We start from the raw sequence: 24,322 nt of genomic DNA, 5'->3' as shown, positions 1-24,322 counted from the left end.
TGCTCTGGCTTGTTCATTTTCATAGTTTGCAATAATAGAGAAAATTTTTAGAAAACTATTCTCACAAGTTCTGACATGTTTTAACATTGAAATAAATAATGCCATGTATATAGCAGTTTGATTAGTTGGGATTAAAATTTATTGAACCCAGCTGAAACCCTTTTGACTTTTCTTAGGACTGATGTTTTGCTATTTCCCCTTCAAGGGGCCATTTTAATTGTTATTTATTTATTTTCTGCTGTGTTCTTTCCACCCCAAGGTGAGTTGTCTATTTCTTATTGTAGAAAAGTGAAATTAAATTCCCTTTTGTGAGTTTATGTAGGGTGTTTATTACATCATATTTAAATTATTAATGACAATCACATTTTCATGGGAAATACCAAACTTTTCTGCTGAAGGTAATATTCCATAGAATAGATTTTACTGGTTTCAGGTGAGCTAAATCAATCATAAGCTCACTTCTGAAATGTTTTCTGACTTGTTGATCCTGGTGTGTATCAATGTTCTATACAACAATGTTTTATACATCTCTGACCACACATTCCCATGGTCACTGGAAGGAGCCAGTGAATCTTATTCAGAGTTACTAGATTTGATTCTCTTGGTCCTGTGTCCCAAGGTTACCCTGTATGTATGTGTGTGTGTGTATATATACATAATATACACACACACACATACATACACACAGAAACACAAACATATATATGTACACATACATACATACATATAATATGTATGTCTCAAATATACATACATATATATATAATATATATATTTATGTCTCAAATCAAATTGTAATTTTTGTTTATCTGTTGTGGTATTTACTGTAAGTATGTTAAGACAAGAGACCATGTCTTATTCATTTTTGTAACTCCAGATTCCAACAGATCACTCAGTATGTAGTAAGGGCTCAGTTAATACTCTGTGAGTGACAGCAGACATGCCTGGGTTTGTGGGGAATAGATGCCTGAAGGACACATTTTTGAGAGGATATTAATAAATGAAATTTCTGCCTGACCTAAACCAGACCAAATTCTAAATTACTCAGTCCTGATAGTATCAAACTTTGGAGTCTTCATTTTGATTATACTACCTTACCTACTGATGCTGTCGTTTAATTATACATATTGAGATTTAATGAACAAGAAGACAATTATTGAGAGACGATCACAAAGTGCAATAAGTATACTTAGCTATTAGGATTCGGTTCATGAGGTCTTCACTTGAGCTTCCTAGCTGTGTGATCTTAGGGACAGTTCTTCAATATGAAAAGAAGTTTCCAATATTTACCTTATTCAAAACACTGGGATATTATTAGGATGAAATGAAATATTAAAACATGGTGAACTAGTGTTCAGTGAGTCATTATTATTATTTTCTATAAAAAATGGATTTGAGGGGCACCTGGGTAGCTCAGTCAGTTAAGCATCTGACTCCTGATTTTGGTTCAGGTCATGATCTCATGGTTCCTGAGTTTGAGCCCCACCTAGAGCTCTGTGTGGACAGCGTGGAACCTGCTTGGGATTCTGTCTCTCTCTCTGCCCCTCTCCTACTTGCATACATGGGCATGTGCACACTCTCTCTGTCTCAAAATAAATAAACTTAAAAATAAATGAAATTTATTTATTGATATAAAAGGTAATAATTGATTTTATTTGTGTATGGCAGAATCTTGCATCTCAAGTTACTAATTGTCCTCTGTTTTAGAAAAATCTAGTCCAAAATTTAACAAAAGTGCTTTAAGCTTTTACAACTCAATAGCAAAAAAAAAACACCCCAAATAACTCAATTTAAGGTCAAATAACTTGAATTGATATTCCTCCCAAGAAAACATACAAATGGCTACTGTGTATATGAAAAGATGCTCAACATCAATGATCATCAGAAAAATGCAAATCACTACTACAATGAAATATTAATTCACACCTGTTAGCATGGCAATTATCACAGAACAAAACAAAAAACCAAACAACAAAGTATATAGCAAATGTTGGCAAGGATGTGGAGAAATTGGGAATTTGTACATTGTTAGTGGGAATGTAAAGTGGTACAGCTATTATTGAGAACCATGTGTAGCTTTCTCAAAAATATTAAAACTAGAACTACCATATAATTGAGCAATGTCATTTCTGGGTACTTATCCAAAAGAATTGAAATTAGGATCTCAGAGAGATGTCTGTCCCATGTTTATTGCAGCTTTATTCACAATAGCTAAGATGGAAACAACCCACATACCTACTGACAGATAAGTGAATAGAGAAAATGTATAATATATGTACAATGGAATATTATTCAGTCTTAAAACAGAAGGAATTCCTACTATTTGTGACATCATGGACTAACCTGGAGAATATCATGTTAAATGAAATAAGCCAGTCTCAGAAGGACAAATCCTATATGATTCTGCTTCAATGAAGTGTCTAAAATAGTCAAACTTGTAGAAACAGAGAATGGAATGGTGATTGCCAGGGGCTGGGTGTGAGAAGAAATAGGGAACTGTTCAATGGGTATAAAGCTTCAGTTATAAAGATGAATACATTCTAGAGATCTGCTATACGATATAGTGCCTATAGTTAACAGCACAGTATTGTGCACTTAAAACTTTGTTGAGAGGGTAGGTCTCATGTTAATTAAGTGTTCTAACTACAAAAAGGTGTGGGGGGAACAAAAGGAAACATTTGGATCTAATGGATAAGTATTATTATCCTGAGTTTGGTGATAGTATCATGGTTGTATATATATGTCTAGAATCATCAAATTGTGTGCATTAAACATATACAGTTCTTCTGTATGTCAACTACACCTCAGTTATGCTATTAAACTTTTTAAAAGAGAGTCCTTTGAATAATTAAAATGTAAAATGGCTTGCTATCAAAAACATGTGTATTCCTTCTTCTCTGTTTGTAGTCCGATTTGAATCCAGGAAGTTAAATGTATAACTGTATTTTTAACCTTTTAATATCTCAGACACATAGATCAAATCCTGCTTTGGAAATAATATTTATTACCTAGGCAAACACTATAAGTTCTTGCAGTTGCTTAAAGAGTGAGTTTTTAAAGGCTTTTGGTGCTTGTTTTTGTTCTCAGAAGTCCATTTCTTAGTTTAGTCACTACATTGGTTGTGATAAAAATCTTTCTCTAAGTAGTTATTTAGCTAAAATAATAATGACAATTTAGGTATCAGCTCCTTCTTCCTTAAATAGAGAATGTCATCCCCCTTTGAATATTTGTTGAAAATGCTGTTTTGAGTAAAGACCACTGATTAAAACCCAATACAGGGGTACCTGGGTGGCTCAGTCAGTTAAGCATCTGACTCTTGGATTTTGGCTCAGGTCATGAGTTCAAGCCCCCCACTGGGCTCTGCACTGGCAGCATGGACCCTGCTTAGGATTCTTTCTCTCTCTCCCTCTCTGTCTGCCCCTCCCCTACTCGTGCTGTCTCTGTCTCTCAAAATAAATAAATAAACTTAAAAAAAGCCCATACATAATAGAATTCAAGTATGCTGATGAGTAGAATAGGATACTACTTGGGTATTTGAGAGAAGAATGCTCATGGTTTGCAAGTTCTGATAGCTGCTCTTGAGATACTTTTGAGAGTGTACTATTGGCGGATGACTTTATGCTACATACACATATAGATGCAGAGATGTTTTGCCTTTTTCCAAATGATGGTCTTTTTAATAAATAGATATGATTATTATCTATAAGATCACTTCATTACATTATGAAATAGCTTCTTGTTCACTCACTTATTTATCATGCATCCAATGAATGCCCACAGATACCAGACTTTACTAGACCCTAGAGATATACTGAAATGTAAGCTCTGTGAAGTCAGGGGCCTTCTCTGTCTTGTTCACTGCTGTGTACTCTGTGTCTAAAAAGTATCTGACAAGTAACAAGTGTTCAACAAATATTTATTGAATAATTGAAGAAGAGTGGATACCTCCAATGTTCTCCCTCCCCTTCAGTAATTAAATTTAATAGCTGTAATTTTGTAATGAATTTCTAATCTATAACTGAATGACTAATTTCTAATTTAACTGTAATGGGCTTAATTCACAGTCCAATAGTAATTTTTCCCCCTAGTCCAGAATGGGTGAGAAATTTAAACAGTGCTCACTTTGATTCCTATAATTTTGGACTAAATGTTTTTCCAGGCAATGGGCTGGAAAATATGAAATTCTCTTCTCTCAGAGAGTCTGTTCATATTGGACCTTTGAGCATTTACAGGGAGTTAGTTTTATCTTTTGAAACCTTCTTGTCATATTGTTGGCCCTAGTATCTGGTCATCTACTTTAAAAGGCAAAAACAAAAAACAGATAAAATAAAAATCCCCAAATACTCCAAAAATAGTACTCAGAAAATAATTCAAAGAAATACAAATGTGCACAACACATTAGTAAAACCTTTAAAACTAGTTAAGTCTTCCTTCAATTGTTTCTAACCCTACATTTGCTGTTTTGATCCTACAGAAAAACTTTGTTTGTTTGTTTTGCCTACCTCCGAGATCCTTCCAGTCTGGACAGTGTGGTCTCTGGTCTCCCTGGTTCTTCTCCTGTTTTCTCTCCCCTTCCGCCACCTCTCCCCCCTCCCCCCACCACCCCATGTCATTTCTCTTCTAACTGCCTCTTCATCCTGGTTCTTTCTTTTTTCCCTCTTTCTTTCTTTTTCTGAATCTTTCCCACATACTGTACCCATATCTCCTTAAATATTTACAGCTTTCAAGAGTAGGAGGAGGCAACACATAAGAAGTTTAGGTCTAGCTTGTGATGGGCATGGAATTTTCTTTCTGACTGTAGGACTTTCTACAGTTCATATCCCATTAACTAGACTCTCAGATAAGAGTTATTATTCTGTATACATTTGGGGAATGAAGTTTGAGGTGTTTTGGAAGAAAGTTATAGATGAATATTGCTTGATGAAAATGAGTTACTATTTCTGTTTAGGGTTTGTCAATTTTGATTTAAAAAATATAAAACTAATGTGTTTTCTGTGACAAAAATTAATCTGTTGAGTGCTTATTTAATTCCTTATTTACTCATAGTAATGCATTTGGAAGATAATAGCATCCCCTCAATGTTCAGATGAGGAACAGTGGCACAGAAATGTCACATAACTTACCCAGCATCACTAGTCAGTAAGAGAAGTGCCAGGATTTAGAGCCAGAAAGTCTAGCCCCAGAGAAGAGACTCGTAACCACTGTGCCACTGTGTTCCTTTGAGCAAATATTTGGATCTGTGATGAGTTGTGGCTGAGTTAGAAAGCCAAGTATGTGTGATCACTGACCCTGTGAGACTTTCTTGGCCTAATCTGTCTCCAGAGCACCAGCATCTCTCTGAGATACCAAAGACAGGCTGGGGGTGGGCAGGAGATGGCTATCTGTGCCAGTCTTTTTCAAAATGGCTTGTCCCTGTTGTTATCCTTCCTGGGCTATATAGGAAGTAGCATTTGGCTTATGCCTTTTTTGTACCAGGAGTTTCATTCCCTTATTTCATTGCTTTTCAGAGTCCTTTTAAGAGACTATATGGCATTTGATACAGGAAAAAGGATAAAATGTTTTACAGAGAGAAAGAGAAGGAGAAAGAGATATAGATAATGAGCACAGATTTAAGTACAGTTTTGCTTTTTTAATCCATGTTGTTAAAGATAACACTTTTTCTTTACTGTGATATGTGAGATAAATCTTCTCTTTCCCAAAGTGCACTTTAAGCTGACAAATGTACACACTTGGATCATACTGTGCACTTTTCTGCTAAGTCCCAGTTGTGCACCACATATGGAGGTGAAAATATTGTTACAAAAGGCGTGATTACACTTATTTGAACCTCAGAACAAATTTTAGTCAACTATCACTAAAGGACCAATTGCATTAGACCAAGTTGCTGTTTTACTTATATCTCCAGAAAGATGGAAAGAAATGATACCAAGGGTAATTAGGGTGGAAACATATGATACTGTGATTTATAATAAGTATATACTTGGTTTTTCTCCTATTTTGGGGACAGAACTCCTAAAAGTAATGGGAATCTTCTAAGTGATGAAAGGAATAAAAGTGTCTTTCATTGTGTCAACGAGGTAACTCTGGGAAAGCCCTTACGTAACACGAGGACTGGGGCTGGTTGCTGGGAGAACTAACAATGTGATTAGCGGGTTGGAACTTTTAGTTACATCCCCCAACCTCCAGGAAGGAGAGAAGGGCTGGAGATGGAATTCAATCACCAAAGGCAAATGATTTAACCAATCGGGCCTATGTAATGGAGCTCCCATAAAAACCCAAAAAGACAGGATTTGGAGAGCGTCTGGGTTGGCGAACATCTAGAGATTGGGGGAAAGTGGTGCACTCAGCAAGGGCACAGAAGCTCCATGCTCTTTTTCCATATCTTGCCCTATGCATTTCTTCCTTCTGGCTATATTTTATAAAACTGGTGATCTAGTAAGTGAAATGTTTCTCTGAGTTCTATAAGTTGCTCAAGCAAACTAACTGAACCCAAGGAGAGGTCCTAGGAACTTCTGATTTATAGCCAGTTGGTATGAAGTAGATGTAACAATCTGGATTGTGACTGGGGCCTAAAGCGAGGGGCAGGGGGAGCAGTCTTGTAGGACTGGATCTAAACCTATTGGATCTGATGCTGCCTCTGGGTAGATAGTGCCAGAGATGGGTTGAATTGTAGGATATCCAGTTGGTTTCAGGAGAATGGATTGGTAGGGGGTGAGGGGAGACTCCTGTCCTCTCAGGAATTGAAACTGGAATCTGGAAACTTTGATGAATTTATGTGTCTTTATTATCTTAAAGGAAAAAACAAAAATTGGTTACTTGGTTTTGTTCATTGCCATTATCTAGAGGCATATTCATAAGAAATAATTGTGGGTAATGATTTACTATGTCACATTTTTGTTTTGCCCTAAATGGTCAATTATAGGTAATTTTTACGGTCAATCAAAATTTTTGACCAATTTTTTACCAAGAGTCTAGTTATTCTCTCTGACAGTTGATAAAACGGTAGTTTTGTTGATTTGTTTATGCACCAAACTGAAGTCTTTAATGCAGATCTAACAGGTTATACAACCAGAGACTTGACCTAATTTACTTAGAACTTAACTTAGTGGAAATTGTGAACCAACCAACACTGATAATAATCATCTTGTTTAAAAGAAATCACATTTGATATTCTACACACAGCTTTGTAAGTAATTTCATTCCTAATAATTTAATCCTCCTCGATTTTCATCACAGTTGGAACTTAGTGCTGTGACATTGTTTCTAGTTTTATTTTTCTCCTTCCACATTACTAATAGAGATTTTCTTCTTAAAAATAAACAACAAATGAAAATATGATACTTTATCCTTTCAGATTGCTTTAACAAAACTTTTCTATTGAAATACCAGGGAGTTTTATGATCCTAGTTCTGTTATCTGAGTTGGCCTATAATTCCAGTTTTGTGCTATTCATATAGATTGCCTTTCTTTGTGCAATAAATTCTCTTTGAAGAGGAGTTTTGAAATTAAACAATAAAATTTTAATAATTATTTGACTTATACTATCATTTTAGAGATGCACTATCTTCATTTCTCTATACATTTTAATTTGCATAAATGGTAAGCACCCCTTCAAATCCTCATTTAGCAAAGGGCCTGCTGACCTTGCCATTGGGAGTGCTGTACTGACCCTTGAAGGATTGCCTGGCTGTAGAGAGCTGCCTTACCCAATTTTCTAATCCCACCCCTACCTCCATCACTTCAAGATGGGGCTCACATTCAGTGACTGATTGATGTGGAAATATAATGCCTTGGCCTTCCTGATCTAATTTAAAACAACTCTGGGAGCCATTCTAACCTCAGAACTCCCTATGATATTGGGAGCTTGAAACTGGGCCATAGCCAGCTGGACTTCTCTGCTCAGTGCAGCTTCCTTCTTGGGCCCTCCATGGAGTAGAAGCCAAAGGTAAACATGCATTTCAAGGGTCTGCTTCCTGGAGAACCCAACCTGTAACAACACTGTCTCAGACACTTTAGATTCCAGCCTCTTAATACTCTACAGGCAAATTTTTTTTTCTTTTCAGTTTTTTTTTCAGTTTATTTTTTATCATTTATTTATTTACTTTAAATAGTTTATTGTCAAGTTGGCTTCCATATAACACCCAGTGCATGTTAAATGAAACCGTAAATGTGGTTGTTTTCATAGCAAACTTTGGCTCTTAATACTTGGTACCATTAATAGTTACATAGTTTTTACTACTGTATTATTCTTTTAAAGAGTTAAATTCTAATTTTGAACCCAGATCTTCAAAATACTTCTGGACTACTTTGAAAAGGGGCTTAGATCTGTAGGGTAGATCTGGAGGTTTGAAAAGGAAAATGTGAGTAACTTTTCTGATTCTCCTGTGTCGAAATTACTCCAATCACATTGTGTTGACCAATAATAGGTGAAAGGGTGAAATGTAGTCATCTAATTTATTTGCATAGACAAATGGACAAGTATCACTTCTCAGAATTTAGGGTCTCTGATAATATTATACAAAGAGTGGTAAAGGATTTAAGAATATGATTGACTGACAATCTCATATTTTAAGTCTGAATATCAACTGTCTCCACTGTCAGGTTCAGTGATGATGCTTATCTGGTCATGATGAGGAGGATTATTAACAACAATAATAATGTACCACATTTATATAGACCTCTGTCATATTACCCTTTTAAATTTTATTCTCTTGATATCTCTGGGAGATGGATTTTATGAACCTTATTATAGAAATGAGGGAACTGAGAGATGAGAGCTTTGTCTCAGGTCACACAGAGTGAACTCTCAGGTCTTCTGATGCTAAGTCTGTTTTCTTCCTCACTCCAGTATCTTTCTACACTGCCAATCAACTCACGAGTGTACCTTTTATCTCTCAGACCTGAGGCATCAAGTTACTCACCCATGAAATAAAGAGATAAAACTTATGAAATGGAATTATTTACAAACTTTCCCTTGAATTAAGGAGAGCAAATTATTGTGTCACCCTACAGATGAATAAACTAAGGGTTAACATGGTATTTTAATTCTTGGCACCCTGAATAAAAAACTGTTTTGGGAAACAGACCCGTTTCAGTGGCAGCTTGCTCTGAATTATCATGGTCCACATTTTAAAATTTATTCTGTCACTTATTTTTAAACATATATTTACATTCATCCCTTTGTTTCTTGACTTGGCTGAGAGATGTTTGAGACAGAACTATCTCATTTCTCTTTTTCTATACCAACAGTGCCTATTACAAGTCTTTCATCTATTCATTCAACAAGTATTTGTTGAAGTCTCTATGTACCAAACATAGTGATAGGTGATAAGGAGTATGGTGGTAAATGTGAAAGACAAGCTTCAGTAGTCATGGAGTTTATAGTCTAAGATGAGAAAAAAAAAAAACACCCCAAAATAAAGGAATACAATTACTGCAATGCAAAGGAGAAGTGGAATGTGAAGAACTTCAGCAAAGTCTTTCTGAAGACATGCATTTGCAGGGATAATTAGAAAGTTTTGAGGGTGTACTGTTTATACACTGAAGGTTAAGTCCATTCTAAGAAGTCTGCATATGGGGCGCCTGGGTGGCTTAGTCGGTTAAGCGTCCGACTTTCGCTTGGGTCATGATCTCGCGGTTCGTGGGTTCGAGCCCCATGTCGGGCTCTGTCCTGACTGCCAGCTCAGAGCCTGGAGCCTGTTTCAGAGTCTGTCACTCCCTCTCTCTGACCCTTCCCTGCTCATGCTGTCTCTCTCTCTCTCTCCTAGAAATAAATAAAACATTAAAAAAAAAAAAAAACTAAGAAGTCTGCATAGATTCTAAGTATCTTAAGTTCCTAATACTCAATAGAGGTACTGTATTTGTGTATATTGATTTATAAGGATAATTGCTGAAGTTTTTAATGAATCTTTAAATTTGCTTTATTTTATTCATCAGTCATTTGTATCTACTAAACCATTAAGCAACATGTACAGTCAATCGTGGATAAGCAAGATGATGGGAAAAATCTAGACTTGGAGTCAGACAGACCTGGATCTGAACCTGGGGTCCCGCCCCTTTCTATCTGTTGACACCCCTGTTTCTCATTGTCCTTATCAGAAATATGGTGGTAATACTAGCCTTAGAGTGCTGCCATTAGGACTAGTGAGGTATCAGTGAATGAGACTGAGCAAGAATGGTTGTGTATGTTGTTAAGCGTATGTAAAGTGTTCAGTTCTACAAATGATCTTTCAATTATTATTAAATAATCAAAAGAAAAAAAATTTACACAGGCAAGGAAATCAGCTGTTCCAGAAAACAGCTAATTATAAATTCCTTCATGAAGCATTATTTTCCTATGCTTTAGGAAAGTGCTAGGTTTTAGAAATTATTTCATGCAGACCTGGGCACACCTACAGAACAGGAAAGTTGGTGTCCCTTGAATTGCATACAATCAGAACTCTGTCAGGGTGAGATATGGAAAAATAGATGCAATAGACATATTCTTTGGTGGAGGTCAACTCCTCTTCCTCCTGTTCATCCTGGGAATTTAAGTCAAGACAGAGAATCTCTTTAAAAATTAAAACATTAGAAAATGTAGGAAAGGTATTGTACGTATTGTAAGTACAGATACTGTAGGAAAACATATCTTTGATTAAGCCTAAATGTTTGACTAAATTTCACTGGTATTTTAACCAAACTCTAACAGTATATAATAACTTCTTACAAAGGCATAGGCCTGTTTTGAGGGGTGACGATATTTACTACTGCCTTTTGATATATCCTATGCAATTATCTTTCATCATTAGATAATTTTACATTCTTATCTGGTTTTCATATGTGTACATCTCATCATTCAATTATATTACAAGATGCTGAAGACAAATAATCTTTGAATGTCTGTAGCTCATGAAACATAGTAGACCATGAGTGCTTCTGAATGGATTAACTGTCGGGCTTTTTGACCGATGTGAAGATAGAAAGTGTGAATGAGTTTCAGAGCTAAGAAAAGAATCCCAATCTTCTAACTGCAATCAGTTGGGAAGTAATACAGTCCACAGTTTAATAAAATATCCATAAGGCATCAAACAGCAAAATGCCTTGTGGAACAGGTTCCTTATAAGTATTTGTTCAGCTGGAATAATTTAATTGTGTAGTCCCTCTTTCCAGGAGAACACAAATTGGCCAGGCTGACAAATACGAGGTGGAGACATAAAAAATAAGAAATGGATTTAGACTATGTAAAAATCCAACCTAACTACTCAACTGCTTACAAACAAAAGAGTTAGTAGATCCTTAGTGAATGAATAAATCAATGAATTCAGACTAAACTATGTCTGGACTGCCTGTCTCATCTGAAATAGTCATAATAAAATTTTTTTTCAGCCTTCATTTCTTCTGGCTATGGAGTCAGTAGAAATCTCAAATGATACTTAGGATGACATGTCTTTAATGGGATGCTTAAGTAATCACAGCCATTTAATTAAAAGGATAGTCATATTTTAAAACGACTATTGTTCCCTAGAGTGTTACAGTTTTGCTCTCACATTTCTACAGCTATCTAATCCTTCCACTCATCACAGTTTTTGGTTTATTTATTTATTTTTAAAATCATTATGCAGTCTTCGACTTACCACTAGACTTCATCCTAAAAGTTTTCTCCTCCAAATATGTGATCACTCCTTTACATTCATGTTTGCTAGCCCCCCTCCAAATCTAATGGTTTTTCAGAGCTCCATCATTCACCTTTTCCTGTTGTTGATTTAAATATTCCCTCTGAGTGATCTGCTCACTCCTGACACTTCAACTACCTACTGCATCAGCACCTGACGAAACTGCAATTACATTTTCCATCTCTCTTTAGTTCCAGACCAACATCTTCAATTTGATGTTCCATGGGTACTTCAAAGACAATCTGTCCTGAATCAAAATCATTCTTTTCTCCTCTATGTACCTTCTAACTTTCCTGTATTGCCTTCTTGTTTAATGGTGGCATCACACAAACTGGTCACAAAGGCCAAAACCTTAGTGTTGTGCCTAGTGGTTTCCCACTATCTCACTGCTTAGATAAAATCAGTACAACCTAAATATATACAATTTTTCTTTGTAAATCCTACCTCAGTAAAGCTGGAAAAATAGTAAGAAGCTTCATTGATTCTAACAAATTCTAACATCTCCATCTACTCCTCCTCAGCACCAGTAGCATTGTCTTAGGCCTCATTCTCTGTGGCTTGTTCCAATAACTTCCTAATGGAGCTCAATACCTCTTGTTCTTTCCACTCTGGTTTGTCCTCTGTGTGAGTTACGTTACCGTCATCTATTTTTCCTCCATGAAAGGCAGTGTTCACAAATGAGACATATTTCTATGGGCTACCTAAAAGGTGAAGAAATAGAAATATTAAGTGAGGTAGTTAAGCACTTTAATTATTCATAATCTTCCACAGGACCTGCACAAGCTGTGCATAATGTGGCCCCTGTCTACTTCTCATCTTTGTCTCACATTTCTCTCTCTCTCTCTCTCTCTCTCTCTCTCTCTCATTCATTCATTAGCTCTGATGGCTTTTTCCTGCCTTTTCACATGCTATTCTCACCCATTCTCTCTTCTGTCTGACTTCAATAACACTTTATGGAGACTTTTCCTGAATACTCCTCAATGTAAGTTAAATGCCCTTGGTCTTTCTTATAGAACTCACCATAATTTATAATTATAGACTTACTTTTGTTATTGTTGTTGTTTGCATTAAGCCTTTTTACCCACAGTGTTTCTACACTCTGAAGGAAGAAACTGTGTCTATTATATTCACCATTGCATCCACAGCCCCTGTGCAGTAGGGACATGCAATAAATATTTAATGAAACAAGGAATCAGTCATCACAACTACTATTGCTATGTTAGTAGGCTAGCTATCTATAGGCTCTGTTTATGGATTATGGGCAGTTCCTACTCCTTAAGAGTTTAGTAAGAACATTGCTAGTGTAGGGATAACTTAGACCATGCTCTGACTGATCAGAAATATAACTCAGTACTCTAACACTTGTTATCATACATTATTGCTACTACATGGTAAGTCTGATCACAACATACTGGCTACCAGACATTTCTTCTTTGTTTGGATACCTAAGGTTTCTTCCCAAGGCATAAAACTCATCATCTAATTTTCCTTCTGAATATTCAGCGGGCTCCCATTGTTTTCAAGATAAAGTCCAAATTATTTGGCATATCTAACAAAGTCACTCACAAGCCGGGCCTGGCCATTCTTTCTAACCTCAGCCCCAGCCAGTCTTGACTGTTGGCCATGATCAAGCAAGGTTCTTTCATGCTTTTGCCTTTACCAGAAGTGTCCCATCTTTGTCCCTGGATGGATGTATATTTGCTCTTTAAAATCCAGCTCTCTTAAGCACTTGAATTACTTCTTCCTCCATGTTCCCATTGTGTAGGTATATCCTCTTAATTATAAAATTTACATCATATTCTTTGACAATTTATTGGAATGACTATCTCCAGATGGTAACTCCTGGATTAGACTGTGATTACCTAGTGTCCAGCTGAATACATAACCATAAAATGGAACACAGTAATGTTTGGGTTACTGAATGTATTGGCAATTGTTTGGAAGTAAAAATGTCATTACCTACTGAAGCAATGTTATAAATGGTGCTTTCTCATCAGACTCAAAAAAATCCTATTTAAGCCATAATGCAACTGAAACATATTGCTAATATTTCTTTTTCTTCTAATATTAGAATATGTTCTCTTTCTACTCCAATATAATTGAGGAACCCAGAGAGGTAGCAGAGGTCTTTTCCAAACTTTTCTCTGGTTTCTCATTGCCTTAGAAGGAGAGGCCAAAGGAAGAACTCTTTTTTCTTTCTTGCTTTCTTGCTTTCTTTTCTTGCTTTCTTTCCCTCTATCTCTTTCTCTCTCTTTCCCTCTCCTCCCTCCCTCCCTCCCTCCCTCCCTTCCTTCTGTGATAGTGGGATGGGATTGCTATCATTTTGATTTTCTTGGTGGAGAACACAATGTCAACTGAACGTTTTAATCTTTGGAACTTGCCTGTGTCTCAAATAGTCTTGAAGACTGCTTGTTTCATAACATACCATTTTTTCTGATACATAAAACTTTTGCTGTAATACTATGAGCTGTAAAATGAAATTAACTTTAAAGCAGGTCTACTGATAGATAGTAGCAGAAGGATCCTTTTACCTAATAGGTGGTCTCACCTATAAGATATACTCATACTTTTTATTAATTCAAGCACTTGTTTTTCAACTTAAGTCAAATGAATCAAAATAGCCATTCTGCTTTGCACTCCTTGACTCTCATTACACATCTTGCCCACTTTGCACACTTTTATTATAGACATCCACAAAAGTAATCTTTAAGCTTAGAAAATAAAGCAACAATGCTGATGTATGATTAAATAATTGATGTCATTTATTTGATATATATATTGTAATGCAACAAACATGATTGCTTTAATAGATGAGAATGACATGTTTTGAAAAAGAATATATTGCATTGAATCACACGTTTTTATAAAATAGCTAACCTCATTAAGTTGGTTAATTAAATAAGTGCCATTTCTGAGTCACTCTCTCTCTCTCTCTTTTTTAAATAGGTGGTGTTTGCATTGCTCAGTCACAGAAAATCCCACGTGAACCAAGACCTGGAGAATTTGAAAAAATTATCAAACGCCTGCTAGAAACACCTAATGCTCGGGCAGTGATTATGTTTGCCAATGAAGATGACATCAGGTGCTGATTAATTTTCTTCTTGATGTAGGATCAGATTTGCTTTAGATCAGATCACATCCTTTTTTTTTTTTAACATATTTCATGTTCAATGTAAAATCTTGTGAGATTTCACAGGAATTGCAACATTTTCATGCAATTACAGATTGCCTTCTGCTGCACAGAGACACAACAGCCTTCTAGTTCCTCAGTCTGAAATGGGTATAGAGTAAAACGTGGGGACTGAAAGAAATGAGACAAGTAAGGATGATAGACAGAATAATGTGAATGAGGGTAAGGATAAGGCTGACTAGCAGGTGCCAATGTTTTTCCTTTAGAAATGATAAGACTCAAGCAGTTAGTGATTGACTAATTGTTTAACACTGACCTACTAAATGTATATAATTCGATATAACTGGCCTTGTAACATTCATAAGTGGAGTGTTTCTTGAGAAATATGGTATGCTTTATTTCTTTTTATTCCTGTAGGAGGATATTGGAAGCAGCAAAAAAATTAAACCAAAGTGGTCATTTTCTCTGGATTGGCTCAGATAGTTGGGGATCCAAAATAGCACCTGTTTATCAGCAGGAGGAGATTGCAGAAGGAGCTGTGACGATTTTGCCCAAAAGGGCATCAATTGATGGTAAGGAGAAGCCATAGAAAATTTGTTTCATTCCAATTGAATCAAAACTCCAAAGCAAAACCAGAATATCAGCATATGATGAAATGTACCCATTGTTGATGATTCTGGGTAACTATTTAACCCAATATATATTTTTCATTAGAAAAGAATACCCATTATATTTTCTCTTTAAAAAAGGGAGTTACAGTTGGCCTTAGCTATTTCTGTGATGTTAGCCCTTTCCACGATGTTGCCCTCTCAGCTTGCGTATTTCCATGGCATAGATGATGGTTACAGCATTGCCATGGGGAGAGTGTTTACTTTATATAAAATGGAGATGTGAGACTGGACTGACCCTGTAGATAAGTAAATGCAACAGAAAAGATGTTGAGCTTCCCTGAAGGGACGTTTGTCTCCCAGATATCATTTCTAATGGTCTTAGCAGTGACTGAAATTCCTACCTTCCTTATTATCTTTTGGAGTAGAACATTAGTTCCAGGTGGTCTCTCTTTGATGCGGTGTCACCTGAGCAGGCTAACACCTTAGCCCATTACCCATGACTGCATAAGACTACATCAGAGCTAATTAGTTTATTGGATTAGCTGAAAATGGAACATAGAGGATAGATACATGTTGAGACAGGCAGACGCATAGAAACCTGGAACACTGATTCCTGCTAGGAGAGAGAGAGAAGAATGAGAAATGTTGAGTTGGTTCTGAATATATAGCATAATGTCACTGGTCACTGTGATGTAGAGGAGAGGAGAGGTTGTGAGGATGACCTTGACAACAGGCCCTCCTGTTATTCGTCTATAGAGCCAGGTGCCTAAATGGTGAAGAGTGAGGGTGATGATATTATCTGTTGATAACCCTTGGCTTTTAGCATAAGGGAAGACTTGTTTCTGGGCTATTGGTTCTCCATTTGTTAATATGCTTTGGGTTGGTTTTTTTTTTTTCCAAGCAATGATCACAACATGTTCATTCAAATATCTGTTGTAATACCCATTCAAAAACTGACAGTATTTGGTTTTGATTTTGAAAGAATATTAAAGTCATACCTTTTCTCTCTAAAATAGGGTTTGATCGCTACTTTAGAAGCCGAACTCTTGCCAATAATCGAAGGAATGTATGGTTTGCAGAATTTTGGGAGGAGAATTTTGGATGCAAGTTAGGATCACATGGAAAAAGGAACAGTCATATAAAGAAATGCACAGGTAACCACTGAAATGTTTTCCTTAGTGCATTTGTTTTATCATCACTGAAAAATGAAGTTTTTCTGTATGGATAATGATCAGAGTATTTTCTATTGCTTCATTTTTTTATTAGTTTCTCAGCAGCATTGAGCATACACTGATCATTTAACAAACTTATGTGTACTCATTGAGTCTTACAGTCAACAAGTATTTCTTGACCACATGTAATGTGTCCAACACTGGTGTATGTGAATTCTATTTAAAAACATTATTGAGTTTCTACTATGGGCAAAACACTTTAATAGGCTTGGTGTGATATAGACAAAAAAATCAAGAAATGATACTGGTCTCCAGGAACTTAACATGTAGTGAAGATGAATGATCATAATACATTGCTATTAGACATATTTTTTTGCACTATTTCAATCCATGTCCCTTATAATATAATTGTCCCCCATACCTTGCATAGCTCTTGCAGCCATGAATTTTTTATGCTTTACCATCTATATCTTGTGCTTAAAAATAATAGTGATATTAAATGTGCATGTTTTGAAGGTAAAAATGAAACATTTTTAAAAATTTTTAGATAACATGATTATGTACATAGAACCACCTATGGAATTTTAAAAATAACTTAGAAGTAAGCAGTCAATTTAGCAAAACCACAGACACAAGGTCAATACACAAAACCTTTTAATATATCTATATCTATAGCATCTATCTATTTATAGTTTCTTTTATAGAAACTAACATGTGGAAATGAAATTTAAAGAATACTGTTAATAGCAGGATCAAAACCCATAAAGATTAGGGATAATTTTAACAAAGATGCATAAATCTTCTGCATTAAATACTGCAAAGCTTGAATGAAAATTTTATAACTATATACCCCTCCCTCACCTATTCCTTGTTCCCATGTTTTGATATATCCTCCTTTCACTCTGATCAGTTCCTTTGGAAATAGCTGCTCAATAAAAGGCATAGTCTGAAAGTGGTAGAACAGACATATAAACAGAATGAGGCTGCGGATGTGAAAAGTAGGCAGCACGCTGTGGAGTGTCTGACTTCAGGTTTCCTGTGTGCCAGGTCCCCTTCCAGGATCTGGAACAGAGATAGGATCTGTGGTCATGGGGCTTACATTCCAGTGTGAGGAAACAGACACTAAAGAAGTAAACGTATAATTGAAGAGATACTTCCAGATGCTGAGATGTGCTTATGGGAAATACAGGGGGTAGATGTGAAGGGCTGACGGTGTGGTGTCGGCAGGAAGGGTGGCCATTAGGCTGTGCAGTCAGAGAATGCTTCCCTAAGAAGGTGACATTTGAGATGATACATGAATGGCAAGGTGTTGTCGGCCATGAAGATATGATGGCAAGCCATTCCAGGATCTAGGGCAAGGCTCTTTTGTTTAAGTCATAGGGGGAAAAAAATTCAGGGTGGTTGGGGTGGGTGAGGGAGGGTAGTGAGAGGAGAGTGATGGCCAGTGAGGCTAAAGAGATAAGCTAGGGTCATGTCATGCAAGTTCTTCAAGTTCCTTCCAGAAACTCGAGAGCTGAGGAGTTTGGGTTTTATTCTACCTATAGAATAGAATTACTCAAGGATTTTTGTCTAGGGCATTGCTGATACCTGTCTCAAGCAGATTTCTCTGACAGGAGTGTGAGAGGATTGCAGATCAGAAGAAAGGAGAAAGGTCAGTCAGGGCCTGTCCAGTAGTCCTGGTGATAGTCACAGCCTAAACAAGGATGTGCAAATCAGGGCAGAACACAGAGGAAAGAAGTCCTGGAAAGTAGTATTTACAGTAAGTATATAGTGAGTGACTCACACTGGGGTGGGGGTAAGCGATGGAGACTCTGAATGTAAAATCTCTACCAGCTAGGACTAGGAAAAGGGTGATGTAATTAGTTCACAGAGAAGACAGAACGAAAGGTAGGTCTGGAGGGGGCAAACTTGAATTTGTTTTTGAGATAGCCCCATGGAATTGCCCAGCAGGTGGCAGCATAAGGTCTGGGACCCCACAGAGAATTCAGCACTAATAATTCAGGTTAGTGAGTGGCAGATGGAGACTTGGAAGTTAAAGACAAGGGCAGAGGTGCAATTGCTGGAACTTTTTGGAGCAGAGCTGAGGGATGACATCTGAAGATTCTAGGGAAGGAACCAGAAAGGGCAGCAGAGCTTGACGGGTGTGTGAAGGACATGCCATCCCAGTGTGCAGGAAGAAAGATGGGGTGCATGCAGTTTCAGTGCTGCCGAGAGGTATAGCTGAGGGATCCAGGAGTGGGGTAGGTTCAGATCATGAGGTGCTGAGTTAGAGCTGGAATAGAGAAAGGGGAGGAAAGAATGATTTTCTAAAAAGTTTGGCAAAGAAAGAGAGAGGTATGGTGAAACCCTTGAGAAAGAAGCAGGGTTACAGAAGTTTCATTTAGGATAGGGCACATTTTGAGCATGTTGTCAGATAAAAATAGCAATCAGAAGGAGTAACTAGAGAAAGAGAAATTAGCTGTGGGATAGGATCTTGACAGAATCTTTAGGGAGAGGCATTAAGAGGGAGGTGTTACCTTTAAATAATGTGATCTAGTTGGGGGGAAAAAAGGTACACGTAAAATCGGATATGAGCAGAGGAGGAAAAATCCCATAATTAAAAGCTAAATTTGGACATAGATATTATGGAACTTCAGAAAATGTATGACTGTAAGTTCAGGTTGGAAAATTCAAAACTTCATGGAAGAGGTGAGAGTTTGAAAAGAAAGATTTAAGAAAGAGCATCCAAGATGAGGGAGAAGATGGGCCAGCTGGACAAAGGCACAGAGTAGTAGCACAGGACATGGAGATGTGTGTGAGGGACAGGGAAGAGGTCCAGCCTACTGGAAAGAGTGCATATTAAGGAATAATGGGAAATGAAGAAGGTCTAGTTTACAGAAGGATTTGAAAGGGAAGTTTATGGAGTACCTTCTGTGTTTTCCTTCAGGTATATATTACACTATGCTTAATTCTGACTTTTGAATGTTACTGTAGATTATGTGCAAACATTCGCATACTATTGTCATTTAGATCCTACTAATGAAAGTCTACCACTTAATGAAGTAATGAAGTGGATGAACTCCGTTTTATGTATTTATGCCTAATAACTAGGAAATTAGTTATAAAGTAATCATAACTTTTAATAGACTTGTTTTCAGAAAATCAAGTTTCTTTAAACTCTTATTTTAAAAAAATGTTGAGACGCACCTGGGTGGCTCAGCCAGTTAAACATCCAACTTTGGCTCAGGTCATGATCTTACAGTCTGTGAGTTGAGCCCCACATCGGGCCCTGTGCTCAGAGCCTGGAGCCTGTTTCGGATTCTGTGTCTCCCTCTCTCTCTGCCTCTCCCCTGTTATTTCCCTCTCGTTCAGTCTCTCTTTTTCTCTCAAAAATAAGTAAACATTAAAAAAATAAATAAAAAACAAAGTTGATGTATGTGTATGTCTTTTAGCATCTGTAGATGGTGTATGCCTGATACTTATTTCAGGCATAATACTGACCGAGGTTGTGGTACAGTCCACACATGATTGCATGTCTGTTTCAGATTCCTTGATTTATTTGGGTGTTGCTAAAATTGTAAAAGTCTATGCAGTAAGAACTATGTCCAGGTCCTTGAAAATTGTGTTTACTCCAAGTGCTAGGGCAAGTGCACCCTTAGGAAACAGGATCAGTAAATAGATTTTCATGCAAATTCCATTGTGAATGATACTGAAATAACTTGTCTCTGAATGGAAAAGAAATAAATGATGCAATGTTCTAAGTTAATTTTCTTAAAGTGGTAACACATGAATATTTCCAGATGTTGAGAGAAGATATTTGTGCCCCAAATTACCATCAACACAGTTTTCATTTCTATTTTGGGGGAGGAAAGATCTAACACATTAGTGGTCAAATTAAGAAGGAAAATTTATGGATATTCATGGAGTAGAGGTGTCCAGGGTTTGAAAATTATTTACATTTCCAATTTGTCCAATCCCACCAAATTCAGAAATGAATGTATACAGATGTCCATGTTTCAAAAATTGGCCTTTACAGAGTTCATGTTTAACTATCCACAGTGAGTCAAAAAGTCAGAGAAGTGTGTGAAGATCTCTATTAGGGACTTTATGCTGAAATTAGGGTATCATTTGTGGGTTATGTTCTGAGTAAAATTTTACATTAGGCAATGATAATCCGTGAACATAATTATTCACTTCCATTGGGGGCAATACTGGCAATGTATTTACATGGATAAGAAAGTGCTTCCCAGCAGGGTAGGCCTTCTGTCTTATCAATTTTCTGGAGACAGAATGTCTTCAAGCAGTGAGGAGCATCCTCTTCCTAAAATTAACTTGGTGCAAACAGTTTTCTGAGATGATTTTTCCCCCTAGAATCTCAGGAAAGCTTTCAAAAGGATGTGATATTACTGTTAAGTTTGATATGCTGGCCAAATTCCAAAGTGAAGCAATTCCTACCATCCACTTAGCTATTTATGTGGTTATTATTGCTTCTGAGAGCTGCTGAGTTCTGAAAGCTACTACTACTTAATCCTACTTAAAATTCCCTTTGTCTGTCTCAAGAAGAAAAAAAGGATTCTTTTGTACTTGCTATCAGTGCTGATGGGTGTTATTTTATAGACATTTATCTGACCTCTCTCTCCTTTTCCCCCTCCCTCTTATTCTACTCTCAGCCTTAATTCCTCTCCACTCCACACAACCCAGATGCCCCCTGAAAAATGTGGGTCTTCATCATCTCTCCCTCCTTACACTGCGTTTCACTTCCCCATTTCCCCATTCTGACCTCTGCCTAAACTCTTCTACTTTCCCCTTCACCATCTCACTTTTTCTTCTTCTTGTCTTTTCTCTGATTACTCCTCAATCTGCTGTATTTTGGTCCAGCAAGAATTTCACTGGCAGTAGGGAGTTTTTCTTTTAAGGTCTCACTTGATTTTTTTTTTTTATGGCTGTCATTCTGATTTCTCATCTTCATAGTGAAGTCTGACAGCGAATATTGCAGGGGCCGGAGTATGTACAGGCTAGCTGCTTCCCAAAGGCAGTCTCCCTCTTGGCTCACACTGTGTCCTGGCCTTCATTTCTTCACTGTGAACTGTGAATAGCTCTCTCTTCCCTTAACAAAACAACATCCATGACCAAGCCAACAAATCAAGTTGGCTCCATATAGCATCTTAAAACCTTCTTTTGCCTCATTCACCCATTCATCCACTTGTTTATTTAATTTGGATGACCTGCCTTCTGCCAGACACTGTGCTACAGATACAGAGACAAAGAAAGGACCATTTTTGCCCTCAAATTGCTTTCATAGACGCACACACTGTCTTCCGGCCTTTGAAGTGCTTTCCTTGTCTGTTGGGTTTTAATCCTTAGCCAGGAGGCTGGGGCACTGCTGTTTAGCCTGCATATGGCTGACACTCCGATGCTAAATGATGGTGAGCATATGTTACTTGAAATGGCCTATTGATTCTTATTTATGATGATAGAAATAGTGGTAATGGAAAAAGCAATGCATAAATATGTTTCTTCCCTCAAACAAGCAATTCTGTCAGTGAACCAAATAGCAGGCTCAATAATTAGCTCCCAGAAAGGCCTGTCAATTTCTTTTCCTTTTTTTTTCCTCCCAATTTATTTTCTAGGGCCAGAGTAACTAACTAGGTAGCCTTTCAGGTGTAACTCCCTCTCCACAGTCTTGTATTTTCTTTGGGAGGCTATGGAAGGTGGAAACTTTTACCCATTCACCCTGGACTCATGGAGACCATGTGAATGAATTGGGTAATTAAGAAGAGGGATGGGGGCACCTGGGTGGCTTAGGTTAAGCGGCTGACTTTCGCTTAGGTCATGATCTCGCGGTTCGTGGGTTCGAGCCCCGCGTCGGGCTCTGTGCTGACTGCCAGCTCAGAGCCTGGAGCCTGCTTCAGTCTGTGACTCCCTCTCTCTCTGACCCTCCCCTGCTCACGCTGTCTCTCTCTCTCTCCTAGAAATAAATAAAACATTAAAAAAAATTAAAAAAAAAAAAAAAAGAAGAGGGATGGATTTAGACAATTTGATTTGGTGACCTAGAGTGAAGGGAAACTAAGATAGCTTTCCCTGTGTCAAAATATGTTCTGCCATCCTTATATGCCCCTTACTTAGAGTAAAACTCTTTGGAGGGCAATGTTTTTAAATTAGTACCATGAGGTGGCTGTTAGCCCATATGCTCCTGTTCTTAGTGAGTAAAATAGCAGAAATCCCAGAATGACTTATTTATACCACTTCTGAGCTTCCATATTGAATTTTAATAGATTGAGAAACAGGCATTGATTTCAGACATACTAGATTTCAGAATTTGAGACTCTGTATGTAAAAATTGAGATCATGCTCTCATTTTCTAGATGAAGAAGCAGGAACCCAGAAAGATTAAGAAAATTGTTGAAAATTCTCACAGTCTCACAACTGCAACTAGAATCTTGGTCTGTTTGATTTATTTAAATTTATTCTTGACTTGTATATCCTCAATTTATTTTATTGTCTATTTCAGAGTTTTAACACATAGTTGGAAATTGTTTTCTCTTTATTATACTTTATGTATGACAGCAATGCATTATGGAATTTTAAAATCAGCTACAGAGTGAAATGGAAGTAACATATTGGTTGCTACCTAATCCTATAGAAAATGATATTTTAGTATTCTTCATATTCATTTTCAATGATATATGTAGTGTTTGCAAGTGGGTCTTAGACAGAATATACCTTTCTTCCATTTCCCTGGCCCCCTGCCCTTTATAAAGTAGAGCTTAGACTATTATTTCAAAAAATAGGAGAAATTATCAACTGTAAGTTTTTATAACTCTTAAGTCCATTGGCACTGAATTATAGCATTTCACTCTACTAAATTAATTTGATCACCTATTCCTTTATAGAAAAAAACTCACCTATTTTAAAGCACTACAGGAAACACTATAATGTATAATAGCACCTCTGGAACTTTAGTGTGCACATGAATTACCTGATCATCTGGTTAAAATTCATAGGCCTGGGGTGAGGCATTCTGCATTTCCAACCAGTTCAGGTGACGTGGATACCAGTGGGCTCTGGGCCACACTTAGAGTAACGGGGGGTATTACATTTAGTTTATAGAGATAGCAACAGCAACTGATGTTCAATTAGCAGAATAAATATTAAACTGTGCTGAAAATTACTGATAAACCCTAGGTGTTCTACAGAGGATCATCTAAATAAGACTTTAAATTGTCAAATGCAAAAATCTATAATCAAAAGTCTGTGTTGTATATATACTCTTCAATAAGTATTTAGATCAGTAAAGTATAAAGATATGGTAGTGTGTGTGTGTGTGTGTGTGTGTGTCCCCTCATTAGGAAATTTGAAAGTGGGAAGCTTAATTACTGAATTTAAAGAAATGTACACAGATGCACCTGTATCTCCAAAATCTGTAGAGTAGATTGCAAAGTTTGCCAAGTCAGGAACCAAAAATACTCTGAAAACTTAAAGAAATTATACTGTCAGTATATAAATGCACATAGAGTAAAGGAGTTAGAAAGGTCCATAGAGATCATTTTTCCCAATTCTCTTTTTTCAGAAAGGAAAAGGAAATTAAGACCCATCTCGTCTAAGTGAGTTGTCCAAAGCCCTATAGCCATCTGTAGGTGATGCTAGGACTGAAATCCATTTGACTCTTGATTTTTTTCCTCAATCCTCTCCTGCTCAGAAGGCCTTTCCCAGTGAGGGTCTGGGTTGTACAGATCCAGTCCACTATTTTTTCCTGGTATAGTAGCCTAAATGTTTCTC

The 24,322-nt window shown here is 37.0% G+C and overlaps 1 protein-coding gene across 2 annotated transcripts in view; it reads left to right on the top strand.

Moving 5' to 3' along the window:
• GRM8 (glutamate metabotropic receptor 8) overlaps positions 1-24,322 on the top strand; it is a 747,950-nt gene that overhangs the window by 319,231 nt on the left and 404,397 nt on the right. For both annotated transcript variants that reach the window (XM_039243493.1, XM_039243502.1), the window contains exons 3-5: positions 14,598-14,733; positions 15,199-15,353; positions 16,409-16,546. In XM_039243493.1, the coding sequence (XP_039099424.1) occupies positions 14,598-14,733; positions 15,199-15,353; positions 16,409-16,546 (429 nt within the window). The remainder of the gene's footprint in view (positions 1-14,597; positions 14,734-15,198; positions 15,354-16,408; positions 16,547-24,322) is intronic.

This window comes from Hyaena hyaena, unplaced genomic scaffold (assembly GCF_003009895.1).
Source record: "Hyaena hyaena isolate Hyena2069 unplaced genomic scaffold, ASM300989v1 scaffold_8, whole genome shotgun sequence".
In the NCBI taxonomy this organism is placed as follows: Eukaryota; Metazoa; Chordata; class Mammalia; order Carnivora; family Hyaenidae; genus Hyaena; species Hyaena hyaena.
This window is presented reverse-complemented; position numbering and strand designations above follow the sequence as displayed.